Below are 12,861 nucleotides of genomic sequence, written 5' to 3' on the forward strand. Positions count from 1 at the left end.
TCAATTCCAAAGGACTGACATGCAACCTTATTCAAATCCCTAAGAGCTTTTTTTTACAATATATTTAATTGATTTTTTACAGAGAGGAAGGGAGAGGGATAGAGAGTTAGAAACATCAATGAGAGAGAAACATCGATTCAGCTGCCTCCTGCACACTCCCTACTGGGGATGTGCCCGCAACCAAGGTACATGCCCTTGACTGGAATCGAACCAGGGACCCCTTAGTCCGTAGGCCAACACTCTATGCACTGAGCAAACCGGTCAGGGCCCTACGAGCTTCAATAGGAGAAACTTACATGGGCAAAGCGGCTGCTTCCAGCGCTGGCCAGCCGGGAAGAATCCACACTCCTCCAAGCTCAGTAGCCCTTTTGATAGAGGGCTAACAGTGAAAGCATATGGTGGGCAGTCACACAGACCACCAGAAAGAACACTGCTTTCCTAAATTCACAGATTATATTAGGCAGTTATCACACTCTATACATTCATTAACCTCCTTCCTGGGGACATTATGTTTATCTTGGGTGGCATTTCAGTCTCCTGGATAGTCAGCTAAGCCTGAAGTGACAGAGTTAAATAGTCGCAGAGGGTTAAACATGTAGTCTAACATTGCCCAGATGCCTTTGCTGTTGGAACCATATTGCATCTCTGAATTCCTGTACACACCTATTACCTCAGAAATCCAAGTGGGCTCCCGATACTTAGAGTTTCTCAAAAAATCAGCTAAGCATCTTCTCTGTAGACTGAGGAAGAACCCATTTTCCAGTTTGTCAGGCTTTTGGTAAAATTCAGTTCCTTGTGGTTGTGGGACTGAGATCCCGGTTGTCATGCTGGCTGCCCAGCAGCAGTTGCTCTTAGTACCTAATTAAAGGTTGCTCTCAGATCCTTTCCATCTTCAAAGTCAGAAACAACTCACAGAATCTTTTTGTGCTTGGAATCTGAGCTCCCTTCTGCTACCAGCTGGAGGAAACTCCTTGCTTTTCAAGGATACATATGATTATGTTGATTATGCTAGTCCCACACAATAATCTTTTTTTTTTAAATCCTCACCAAAGAATATGTTTCATTGAGTTTTGAGAGAGAGAGAAACATGGATGTGAGAGAGAAACATTTATCCGTTACCTCCTATACTTGCCCTAAGCAGAAATCAAACCTGTAACTTTTTGGTGCATGGGATGACACTCCAAAAAACTGAGCCACCTGTCCAGGGCAATATTTTATTCCTTTTAAAACACAATCCTTCAGACAACTTTTAGAATATATAAATTATTAAATCTTTAAATAATTAATATGGGGGATAAGTGAAATATTTTCCCCAACTTTTCCAATGTTTTAATCACCTAGGAACAATCTCTATGGCCCTCTGAAGACCTTGAGAAATAGAATCTCTAGCCCAGAGACTAGGAGAGGAATAAGGCTGTGGTTATAAGTGTCCCAGGTGAAAATTATCAGAGAACACTGGGAAAATGAAAATTAACTTCACCAGTTTATTTCTTGTCTTATTCTAATTGAATATACCTGAAATATAGGAAACAGTAAATATTGTGTAAAAGCAAACTACTTCACAATACTGTGTAGTATTGGCCTGGTCTTCGATGAGAAACAGAGTTAAAGAGAACTAATGATTATATGTCACTTCATTTTTAACTTGAATTTAAGTCTGAAAATAATTTGTAAAGAATACTGCATTCCTTAACACCTTAGATTTGCTCCTTAAAACTTGTGCATCATTTTTTTATTTTTTTGAGAAATAATGCAAATTTCAAGAAATGGAGAATAATTCAGGAAATGACAGTCTATAAAAAAGTTTTAAATGGAAGATCTCAAATATGATTAAAATAAATGGTAATCCATAAAAGAAAATACATATGATGTACAAAAATGCAAATAAGGAGTTCACATCAAGCAATTTGGTCCAAATCTGGAAGTGAATTTAAATAATCAATGAAAGCCTATCTCCTTAGACCACTGCCACTCAATTGATTGCAAGGTCAAATACTAATGCTGAATAAAAACAGTTATCAAAAATCATTTTCTTTTCAGCAGTTAACTTTAGCAGATGAGAAAAAAGCAGCTGATGTTCATGTCATGCAGAATAAAGGGAAAGATTTATATGGAAGTGTTCTTCATTTCTTGTGAGCTATCACGTCTGTCCAAATAGCAATATCCTGCCCAGCAGAGAATCTGCTGCTTGGCCTGGCCACGTGTTATTGTGTTTGGACTGTGTCCATCTGCAAATGTTGACTTTTCATCCGTGACCAAGGACAGAAATCTGTATGAGGAACGTGCAAAACATTTAATCCTTGTTTACTTGTTAACCAAGGTTTTGTAAAATCCTGCTGGTGTTGTTTTTCTGCATTCATTTCTCAAGGTGACTGCAGATGCATTCACAATGTTGTATTTAGATACGAGCTGGAATGTAAAGTCCTGATTAAATTATTAGGTGTTTACTTAGATTTAGAAATATAAATCTTGGTCTAAATATAGTTTCTCATTCCAAACCTAATCATGACCTAAGTAATAGTATGATCTACAGGAACAATTGCTTTATAATTTCTTTTTCCTGCCTTAATAAAACAAATATAACATTGAAAAGTTATATTATCTCTGACAAACCACAGTGATGTTTAGTTAAAAAATAAGAGGATGGTAGGGGTCATGCATCAAAATCTAGTCTTTTACTCTCAATTTCTAGATGAGAGTCTAAGAGCCAGGGAATCTAAAATTATTTTCACGAAGTCCATGCTAATTGGTTTGAATCTACTTTCCTATTTGAGGTAGCTATGATGATTATATGACTCGAAATTTCTGGGTTGGTTCTGATTTTAAATATTTTATGCAAAAATCTCTTGAACCTAACATATGATCAAATTAAAATTATGGAATGATAAATGGAAAACATTTTTTGTAAGGATACTAAATTTGCCAGATCTATTTTTAAATTTAGACTGTTCACATAATTACACTTTATTATTTTATATAAAAATCTGAGTGACAATGGCACTAAAATTTACATACTTTTCAGTATATGTAATAAGAGCAGAATGATAACTAATATTTATGCCCATGTAACATTGATTTAAAAGTGTGAATTGGGCATAGTATAATGTGATCTGAATTGAAATGCAATATCAAAAGCAAATGTGGGCGATGCTTACCAATATCCTCTGTTTATCATGCCAACTCATATTTGAAATTAAATTTTACATATTTAGACTGGAAACAAATGAATTAATTTGATATGTAATAGAAACTGTTCTATAAATATAGAAAATGATGATGGAATAGTGGAAAGTATGGGTGCCTACCAAGTGAATTTTCTTGACATTTTTTTCAGGCTCCTCTGGATTTACATAAATATTTAGCATTAGCTTCCCATTCAAGATAATCCACAGAAATTATAAGAAATTGTTATGCAGTTACACCTTGTCTTAAAAAAAAATAAAATAAAATAAGAATGAAAATGAGCTAGTAAAAATACTAAATATATATTTTGTATTTATCTCCTAGAGATACTAAAATAAACTTAAAATGTAGTGCTTGAGAATATTTTTTCCCTGAAATCTTATTATAGGAAGGTTGATTAAAGCATGGAACAAATATGAATTTTTTTTTGTATATTAAGAACAGCAATTGCAAAGCAAAATTATAGAATAAAGGCCTACATTTTAAAAGACATTTTATCACTGTGCCTAAATAGCAGGGGAACTGCTTCAGTGAATCTAAATCAGTGAATGTATCTTTCAATTTAAAGTGTTTAGTGATGCACAACTTCTTTGCACACTGTACTTATGCTAAGGTAATATCTTGGGAAAATACAGCAAAATTGGAACTTAAGAACAAATTTTGCATAAAAATAGTGCTATAGGTTATCACAAAAAGGCCATTATAATATGACAATCAGTTATGTTTTGCATGCAAGAGGCATATTTTTATAATAAAAGTTGACCAAAATGAAAAATTGAGATGTGATAAGTTTGATCTAACATGATATAAAAACGACATATATTATAATTCAATTTTGGCAGCCTGTTTAGTCTTATTTTACCCAACAATAAAAATTCTAAGGAAAATTCATTCACATGAAAGGCCAACCCTTTATGTAGTATGAAACCTAAGCATGCATCGGAAGGTTTCATAATTTTTTCTTTTAAAGTATCAGTTTCTAGCTTTGGAATTAAAGGGTTTCAAGTCATCAGGTTGAAAAGTAGGTGGTCAACAGGCCAGAAGCTACTTGTAATTACGGTAGTGAGTTAATCAATGAAGTAACAGATCTGCTTGCGGGTGTAATAAAATGAGATCAAGGTTCACTCAAGTGTCCTACCATTTAAGTATAGCTGGAAATCCATTAACTTGGATTGTTTCACATTTTAAACTGCATCTTTAAAAGTTAGCAGTTCAAGCAGCTCTCTGACAGCTGTTGCCTAAACTATAGGAAAAGTATTCTGTTAGATTTTGAGTGAGAAGGTGAGTTGTGCAAAGATGGAGAGGGAACTACATTGAAACTTGATATAAATATTAACTGAGACAACTCTCAAGAAGCTTTTTATATGTGCTTTTGTTTTTGCTGTCAACATTTTAATGCAGAGACAGATGGCTTGTACAGTTTTATCAGTACCCGTGTCTTTATACATTCAGAAATCAGCAATGATAACCAAACTCACGGATTGCAGATTGTGAAAGGGAACAAATTATTTAGGTTTAGAAAAAAAATCATTAAATGTTTTAGTGTTAAAAAGAAAACATGATGGGGTATTAATTACTTTTAAGAGAAAGAAAACAAATTGATGTAATGCTAAAATTATTGAAAAGCAGTTTGGAATCCTGATCTGGATTCTAAATAGATATTCTATGATGTAGAACAAATAGGACACTGTAAAATATATGGGAAAAAATTGGAGAAATAGGAAAAACACACACATGAGCATTCTCACATGCTTAAGGTCTCAAGATAATTATTAAGAATCTAGCACAGTCTCTAATACATGTGATGCATGTTATATATTCAATAAATGTTTATTGAGAAAATGTACAAATGGAAAATAAATATAGTTATTTATCAATATCATTACTTATAGTGAGAACATTAAAAGTAATTATATACTAAAGATAAAAATAGTATATTGCATATACATTTTGCAGTATTAGTCAAAATTTTCAGATATTTTAAATTCTATGTATTTTATGGGAAATCATAGATTATTTTAATCATATTTTGGAAATTGACAATATTCAATATCAATGCTTTTCTTTCCCAGGGATATTTTTCCATTTATTTTCAGATAGAGCAAAGGGAGGAAGGAGAGGGAAAGAGAGAGAGAGAAACATCGATGTGAGAGAGACACATGGATTGGTTGCCTCCACACATGCCACCACTGGGGCTGGGGATTGAACCTGCCACCCCTTGGCCAGCGTGCTGATGCTCTAACCACTCAGAACACCAGCCAGACCTCAATATCAATGCTTTTAAAAAATATATATATTTTATTGATTTTTTACAGAGAGGAAGGGAGAGGGATAGAGAGCCAGAAACATCGATGAGAGAGAAACATCAATCAGCTGCCTCCTGCACAGCCCCTATTGGGGATGTGCCCGCAAACGAGGTACATGCCTCTTGGCTGGAATTGAACCCGGGACTCTTCAGTCCGCAGGCCGACGCTCTATCCACTGAGCCAAACCAGTCAGGGCATATCAATGCTTTTTAAAGAATATTTTTCTTCTTTAAAAAAGGCCTAAAAATTTCTTTTATTGGTTCTAATAATGAGAAAAACAAATTGGAAACTATTCAGTGTTTAGCATGTTTCAGATTATAAACTTTTAAAGGACAGGGACTATTTTAGGGAACCAGTGGAATGACTATGCTCTTTTTAACAATTCATCACCAAAAAAATTTTTTTTTCTTTTTACCAATTCACAAACAGATGTTATAGAAGGCAACTTGCAAGTATTATTATTTCCCTAAATAAAACTCATTATTTTAAATTTTAATATCAGGCAACTACTAGGAGTGATATGTAGGCCCAAATTAAAATTAAAAAAAAAAAAATGAAACTTTTCTCTGTTTAATGTTATGTCCCAAAATAAAAATTTACCAAAGCATAATGCAGAATATATTTTTCAACAATACAACTCGCATTTTCAAGGACATAACCAATTAGCTTATTGATTTTTTTTAAATTTTTTAAAAAATTTTTAAAAAGTTACACTTTGTCCCAGGTCTGAGGCCCTGGCAAGAGGTTGGTCAGTTTCCCTACTTGAGTAAGTCCATACCTCACCAACTTCTGTCCATAGCTCTCAAACTCCTAGGTCGCTATGCACCCACCATGATTGTCCAGAGGTCAGGTACCAGTTGACTTGGGACAGCCCTTATGCCCTGTAGTCTGAGACATTACTAAAATTAGTCAATTCACAGAGAGCCCTAGGAACCTAGCTAACCAAACCCTACTTGTCACACAGAAGCTGCCCCTACAATTCCACCTTGCTGTTATGCTCTTCCTGGTACAACCCCCTATATAGCACGGCCTGGGGTCCTTTCCTCTTCTGAAACTCTAAAGACTTCTGGCTGTCATCTGAGTGTCATTGTGTCGTTTCCCACCTTTTGATGGACCTTTAAATCTTATACAACAGTCGGGTACGGGTACCTAAAAGACTTACCTAAGAATCTACCAAACTTTTAGAAACTTATTGATAGACTTTATCAAAAGTACCTAAATTTATTTACATAAATGAATCATAGTAAGTTCAATTTTCACAGAGCAATTAATATTATTTAATGGACAGAAGCTCAACTTTTGCAAGTTGATTTTGAATAGTACACAGAAATTTTAACCATACATGTTTTAAATTGTCAATTATCTATAAGAACTTTTAGAAAACAGTAGACATGAAATAGCTTGGAACAAACAAAGACCATCTGTTACCTGGCATAGGGACATGCCTCCCTAAATCTGTTAATTGTTTCCCATTCCTTCCCAATGACATCCTTTTCTCCCCTTTCAGTTCACTTCTTTTAAAGCAATTATTTGTTTCCCAGGATAGCCCGAAAGCTCCATGAGGATAGTGTTGGCATCTGTTTTGTTCACTGTTATATATTTGATGCCTGTCACAGTGTCAGATATAGTACATGCTCAGTAAATATTCATAGAATAAATAAAAGTTACCAGTTCTAAAAATAAAAACATATACACTTTGTTAAATTGTGTACTCAGTGCTGAAGACTTAGGGTCCACATATACTTATAAGGGTACAAACATTATTCTCAATCCTTGGGTCTTATTTCTTTATTTAATAAGAGGGCAATGCATGTTGGATAAGGCTATATTAAAAACAACTTCGCATATTCTCTATCCTGTCTTTTTTTTTTTTATGAACTCAGTTAAAACCTGATTCTATCAGCTGAAAAGTTATTTTTCCTCCCTTTGGAGATATTAACAAGAAAATAAATACTTATTAGGGTTCTAGAAAAGTAAAGATTAAGATTTGGCCTCAATATATATTGCATATCAAATTGGCAATTAACTCCGTTATCTCCATTGATGTCTAGAAAGGAGCAAATATATTTAAGAGAAGTTAAATAATTATTTTATTAATTGTCACAAAGTATTGCTAGGCAGAGATTTGTTGTTAAGGAAGCTTTTGGTTTGATGTTTGTGAAATCAGCATCTCCTATTATAATTATATAAGGTCTGCTTTTAAGGGGACGTTGTCTGTAATAATTTTTCAGTACATTCTCAATCTCATAAGATCTTAATTGACAACATTATTCATAGACCATCATTATTGCTTAGGACTATGAGGAATCAGAAGACTGATAAGTCATCTTTTTCCATTAATGGATTTTAAATCCAGTCAGGAGAGAAAAATAAAAATAAAAACAGGTATGCGTAAATGTACAGAGGCTCTCATCCCCAAAACAGGAAGTGTCATTAAGCTAAGAGCTGAGGAAGCTCAAATAGGAAATTTGTTATTCATCAGTGAGGGAAGGTCTGTGGAAATCCTCCAGGTACAGATGAGACACGAATTGGTAGAGTTTGGAAGCTTGTGTGGTATGTGGGAAAGAAGTTGACCCTTGAAAGAGTAAGTAATGAAATGAAAACAGGCCAGGTGAAAAGCATCTTCTAAGCCTGTGATCCTAATGTGAGGAGGGTGGATTGGTTGGGGCAACTCTGTTAGCTCTGTTGGATAGAGTCACTGAGCACACAAAAGCAACCCTAAAAGGGAGAAATTGGATCAAACTTTTAAAATGTGGGCAGAATTCAGAGGTCAAAGAAAGGCTCATAGAGAAGTTTTCAATTAAATATCCCAGGAAGTAAGTAATCATTGGAGATTTATGAGAGAAATAGTTTTAAGTAATAAATATGAATTTAAACAAAATAAAACTGCTTTTGAGGGAATGGGAATACCAGTCAGATGGGAAGGAATTTTAACATTGTTCTACAGAGCATATTTTAGATTTGAAAAATGACTAAAATTTGAGTGTGTAGGCAAATACATTTTAGCTACTTTTTTTTCCACATCCAGTACCTATTCTGATGTCCCCTGTGTTTTGTGATGAACTATTGCCTAACGCAGTAGGTGTCGTTTAACATGCAAGAAAGAACTAAATATTATTAAAACAAGTAGATAATAATATAATAAAACCCCTACAATTATAGTGCACTTAAAAACGATAGTAGTGCTAACATGGGTTTTTGCAAAGATCTACATTTCAATTCTTCAGTTATTTTAATTGTTCATTAGGCAACCTTGCTAGTATGTAATCTACATTTTCTTCTACACTTTTATTCTGATGACTCTGCTTTTCAAATTGCTTCATGCCTAAGGCTTTCTTACCTATCCACTTAACCTCATTCATAAAATCAATTCCTAATTTCCAAGCTATCACTTATCACTTGACTGTTTAATCAAGGGAGAAAAAAAATAACAACAAAAAGTAGTGTTTTCCTTAACTATTTGGCTGTTGTTATTCAGTAAATAGGCTGATATCTTTTCGCACAATCACAATAGAGTTTACTTTTTAAATCACGGTCAAAATGTTTGTTCTAGATTGCCTGCTAGAAAAAAAATAAAAAAGAAATATCTATGATAACTTTTGCCCCTGAATATTAGACTCCATGTGATACAATTTGCAACTTAGCTATAATTTTGTACATTACAAATCTTGAAAATAGGTTACACTCAGAAGGAAGCAAATACTGGCTTCAGAATCAAATGGCCTCTTTACTTATTTGAATTTGAGAATGCTTTCATTGACCAGGTGCCTTTAGTAATAACTATAGTGAAAGTATTCTTTAAAATAATCATTTAAATTTTTTAAATGTTGCAAAATTATTTTCATGTGATTTCATTTATAAAAACAAATATTCACATGGAAAAGCACTACATATAGCCATTTAGAGTATTTATTTATTTATTTAGAGTATTTATTTTTAATAATACATTTTAAGTAGTGCTTTCTCATTTTGTTTTTATGGCATTGTAGTACTTACATATTCTTCAACATTGCACATAAAATTTCCATTTTTCATAATCTATCATAACTATGAGCTTTATGTTAAGAATTAGGAGATAAATCTGTAATAATACATATGCCACATAAAGACTTGATCAGAAATCATACATCAAGGTGTTATGCAAAGTGCTGAGGTTCCAGAAAACCTCAGAGTATTGTTTGTGGATTCCCAAGAAATAACCCAGAGACTGGCTGTGAAAGACATGGGAATATTAGGACTTACGTGTGCACCATAGACGGCTGACCTGTGAAGGTCACCGAAGCACCTGCTGCCACCAGTGAAGTTGTCCTGCTAAGTCCCATCTGGGCAGCCCACTGGTGCTATTGTTTTGCCGCCACCCAGACACAGACTTTCCCAAGACAAATTTTTATAGCCAAAGCTTTACAGAGAACAGGGAAACACAGGGAATGCAGGGGGAGGAGCAGGTGCAGGTGTGCAAATTGTGTAAGATCAAAACATTAGCTGTTTACAATCCAGCCTCACAGTTTCTCTGTGGCCTTTCTTAGACCAAGTTGCTGACCAGCTTCCCAGGGTCTCACAGTCCACCTAAGATGGCCTTCCCTATATTCCCACAGAGTGGGAGGGAGAATTGGAGCATGATTAGGGGCCTGTGTTCCCATCTACCGTACACATGGGTATATCTGTTTGCCCATATCTGTCTGTGTACCTATGTGTCTATTACCTATGTTTCTGTTTTTTGTTTTGTTTTGTTTTGTTTTTTCTGGATATAAACAAAGGCTTAATGAAGAAAAGATAATTCTTGCCTCAGTAACAAGAAACTTGATTCCTTCTATGTTATTCTTAAATCAATAGAGACAGAAAAATATTTGAATTGTTTAACTTAATATACTTTTCATGAGAAATGAGATCGCTAATGCACTTTTTCTCTAGCGGATAATTTTAAATGAAAAATTCTAACCCTTTTCTTCTCTTATTTTCTCTGTCTCTTGTCCTCTGCAGATGGGCCTCTGGGCCCCCGAGGATTAGCTGAAGCTACAGAGATGTGCACTCAAGAGTGCTTGGTTTTGGGCCACTCTGATAATTGCTGGATGCCTCCTGGCTTAGGTCCATATCAACACCCCAAATCTCCTCTCTCAACTTTTGCACCTCAGAAAGAATGGGTCAAAAAGGACAAGCTTGTGAATGGGCACACCCTTACCAGAGCCTGGAAAGAAGACAGCAACAGGAACCAGTTCAACGACCGGAAGCAGTATGGCTCCAATGAAGGCCATTTCAACAATGGCAGCCACATGACAGACATTCCTCTGGCCAATCTGAAGTCTTATAAGCAACCAGGAGGTGCTATGGAGAGTCCGAAGGAACACCAACTCTAAAAATACAAAATTAAAAAAAAAAAAAGGCTGTATGGGACCTAATAACTTTAATCTAAATAGACATGCTAATACTGTGTGTGTCAGAGCTTTATGTATTCAATAGATCTCTACAACTATGCCCCTTATAGCAGGGATATTCATAACTTTGTGTTAGCACCATGGGGGATACAATGTTTTACAGCATAAGAGAGGATAGTTCAATTAGCCATGTGATCTTGTTTATTAGAATTGGTTAAACTCTCCAGAGATCTCTCCATTGTGCAAATGTTCTGTTTTTCTTTCATTGCATTTTATTTTGACCCTGGACTGCTGCTATGAACAATAGAATGTGCATTTGGAGAGTAAGAAAGTTCCATGGATTAGAATGACTGACAAATATATCCAGGTAGAGAATTGTGCTCTTTTTGTCATTGATTTGTGCTGGGACTGCTATACTTGACATTATACTTCAAATAAAACTTAAAAAGATAAGCATTAAACCTATTGTGCTGTTAACAACGTTAGTGGACACTTGTAAGTCAGTGTTAAAGTATTTGTAAATAGAAGCAAGTTATTATTAACAACTTTTGTGTACTTATAATGTTCACCTAAAAAAATGTGTATCATAATTCTGTGTTTTATGGTTGCTTCTTTCCTTTTTTTTTTCATTTGCCTCTGTCATTATTTTGTTGTTTCTTTTAGTGAGGTGTTTCTGCGTTAGTAGTCTGTCTTGACACACATTGTTCCAAGGATCTCAAACACTTGCTTTTTGAAAAAGGTTCTGGAATCTTGCTTCCTTTATGATAGCTTATAATGCTGAGATTCTGTATAACATAAAGCTCAAAAGTAAAAACTTTATATAAAAAATTATTTCTGTAAAAGCTTGGAAATTCAGAACCTATTTTCTTTACATTCTTATTTTCAAAGTAGGCAAAAGCAAATCACTTAATTAGTAGTATTAAGTGAAAGAATTATTGTTCAGAAAGTGATATAATATCCTGTACTTGTCACTCATGAAAAACTAATGTATCAAAATTAGCATATATTAAAGAAAAATTACTATTTGAAAATAGTTTAAATTGGGCAAATGTGTGTCTACAAGTTTGTTGAAATGGCAGAGTTTGTGTTGATCCTCATATACAATAATGTTGTTGTAACACAAGTGTTAGACCATAGCCACAAAATATTTAATGTGTTGTGCCTTCATGATGTAACAGAACATTCTCCAGGTAGGCTAGTTGGGGGAAATAAAGGGATAAATCTCTAATTATTGCTGTTTAACTGTTTGTTATCATAATTGGTCAATGCCTGGCAGGTACCAGCATCTCGTCACTTAGGTCAAACCAACAGAGTGACAACTAATGTTAATAAGATCTCAGTTGCACGTGCAAACAAATCCAAATTTGAACATTCTTAGGAGGTTTTTGTTAAGGCATGACAGATGATTTAAACAAATAAATAGCATGCAACAAATTGTCTTTATTGAAAGAAGTGAAAGTTATCTTAATGCCACGGTTCAACATCAGTTTAAAAGCGAAAAAAATAAAATAAAAAAAGGTTTGCTAATCTGATAGTTAATTTGTTACCAAAATAAAATTACTTTGTAAATAGCAATTCACATTTTTCCACAGTATAATGGAAAATAATGGGTAGGGGTGCATTGCTTATTGCAGTACATTTTTGTGGGTTTGTGAGGGGTGTTTGATGACTTTGACAGAATAAATATCTAAACAATTATCCTTGTTACTGCTTTGCCAGTTCTACGTTATTTACAATTATTCAGCTCTTGCAATAAACGTTCTGAATTCCTGATTGGAGTGTGTTAATTCTTGGTCAACATCCAAAGTGACGATTCCTACACTAATTGTTGGATAAAGAGATGTTGATAAACCTTAGCTTTTAATTAGAAATCAAGAAAGATATGTTAGAGGTTTAATGCCGTTGTTCTGAAAATATGGTTCCAAGTGATAGTAAAATTCCCCTAATAATCTATGAAATCATTATCTAGGGAAATTCTTGGAGAAAACTGGTTCACTTTC

General features: G+C 34.3%; 1 protein-coding gene across 9 annotated transcripts in view; it reads left to right on the forward strand.

The window, feature by feature from the left end:
* Nucleotides 1-12,634, forward strand: part of LOC139006587 (protocadherin-9) — a 929,214-nt gene extending 916,580 nt beyond the window's left edge. For all 9 annotated transcript variants that reach the window (XM_070408966.1, XM_070408970.1, XM_070408967.1 and 6 more), the window contains one exon: nucleotides 10,470-12,634. In XM_070408966.1, the coding sequence (XP_070265067.1) occupies nucleotides 10,470-10,843 (374 nt within the window). In that variant the 3' untranslated portion in view covers nucleotides 10,844-12,634. The remainder of the gene's footprint in view (nucleotides 1-10,469) is intronic.
* Nucleotides 12,635-12,861: the final 227 nt, after the last annotated feature.

Source organism: Myotis yumanensis, unplaced genomic scaffold, assembly GCF_028538775.1.
Source record: "Myotis yumanensis isolate MYYU_CA2020_CCGP unplaced genomic scaffold, mMyoYum1.0.hap1 SCAF_3, whole genome shotgun sequence".
Lineage (NCBI taxonomy): Eukaryota > Metazoa > Chordata > Mammalia > Chiroptera > Vespertilionidae > Myotis > Myotis yumanensis.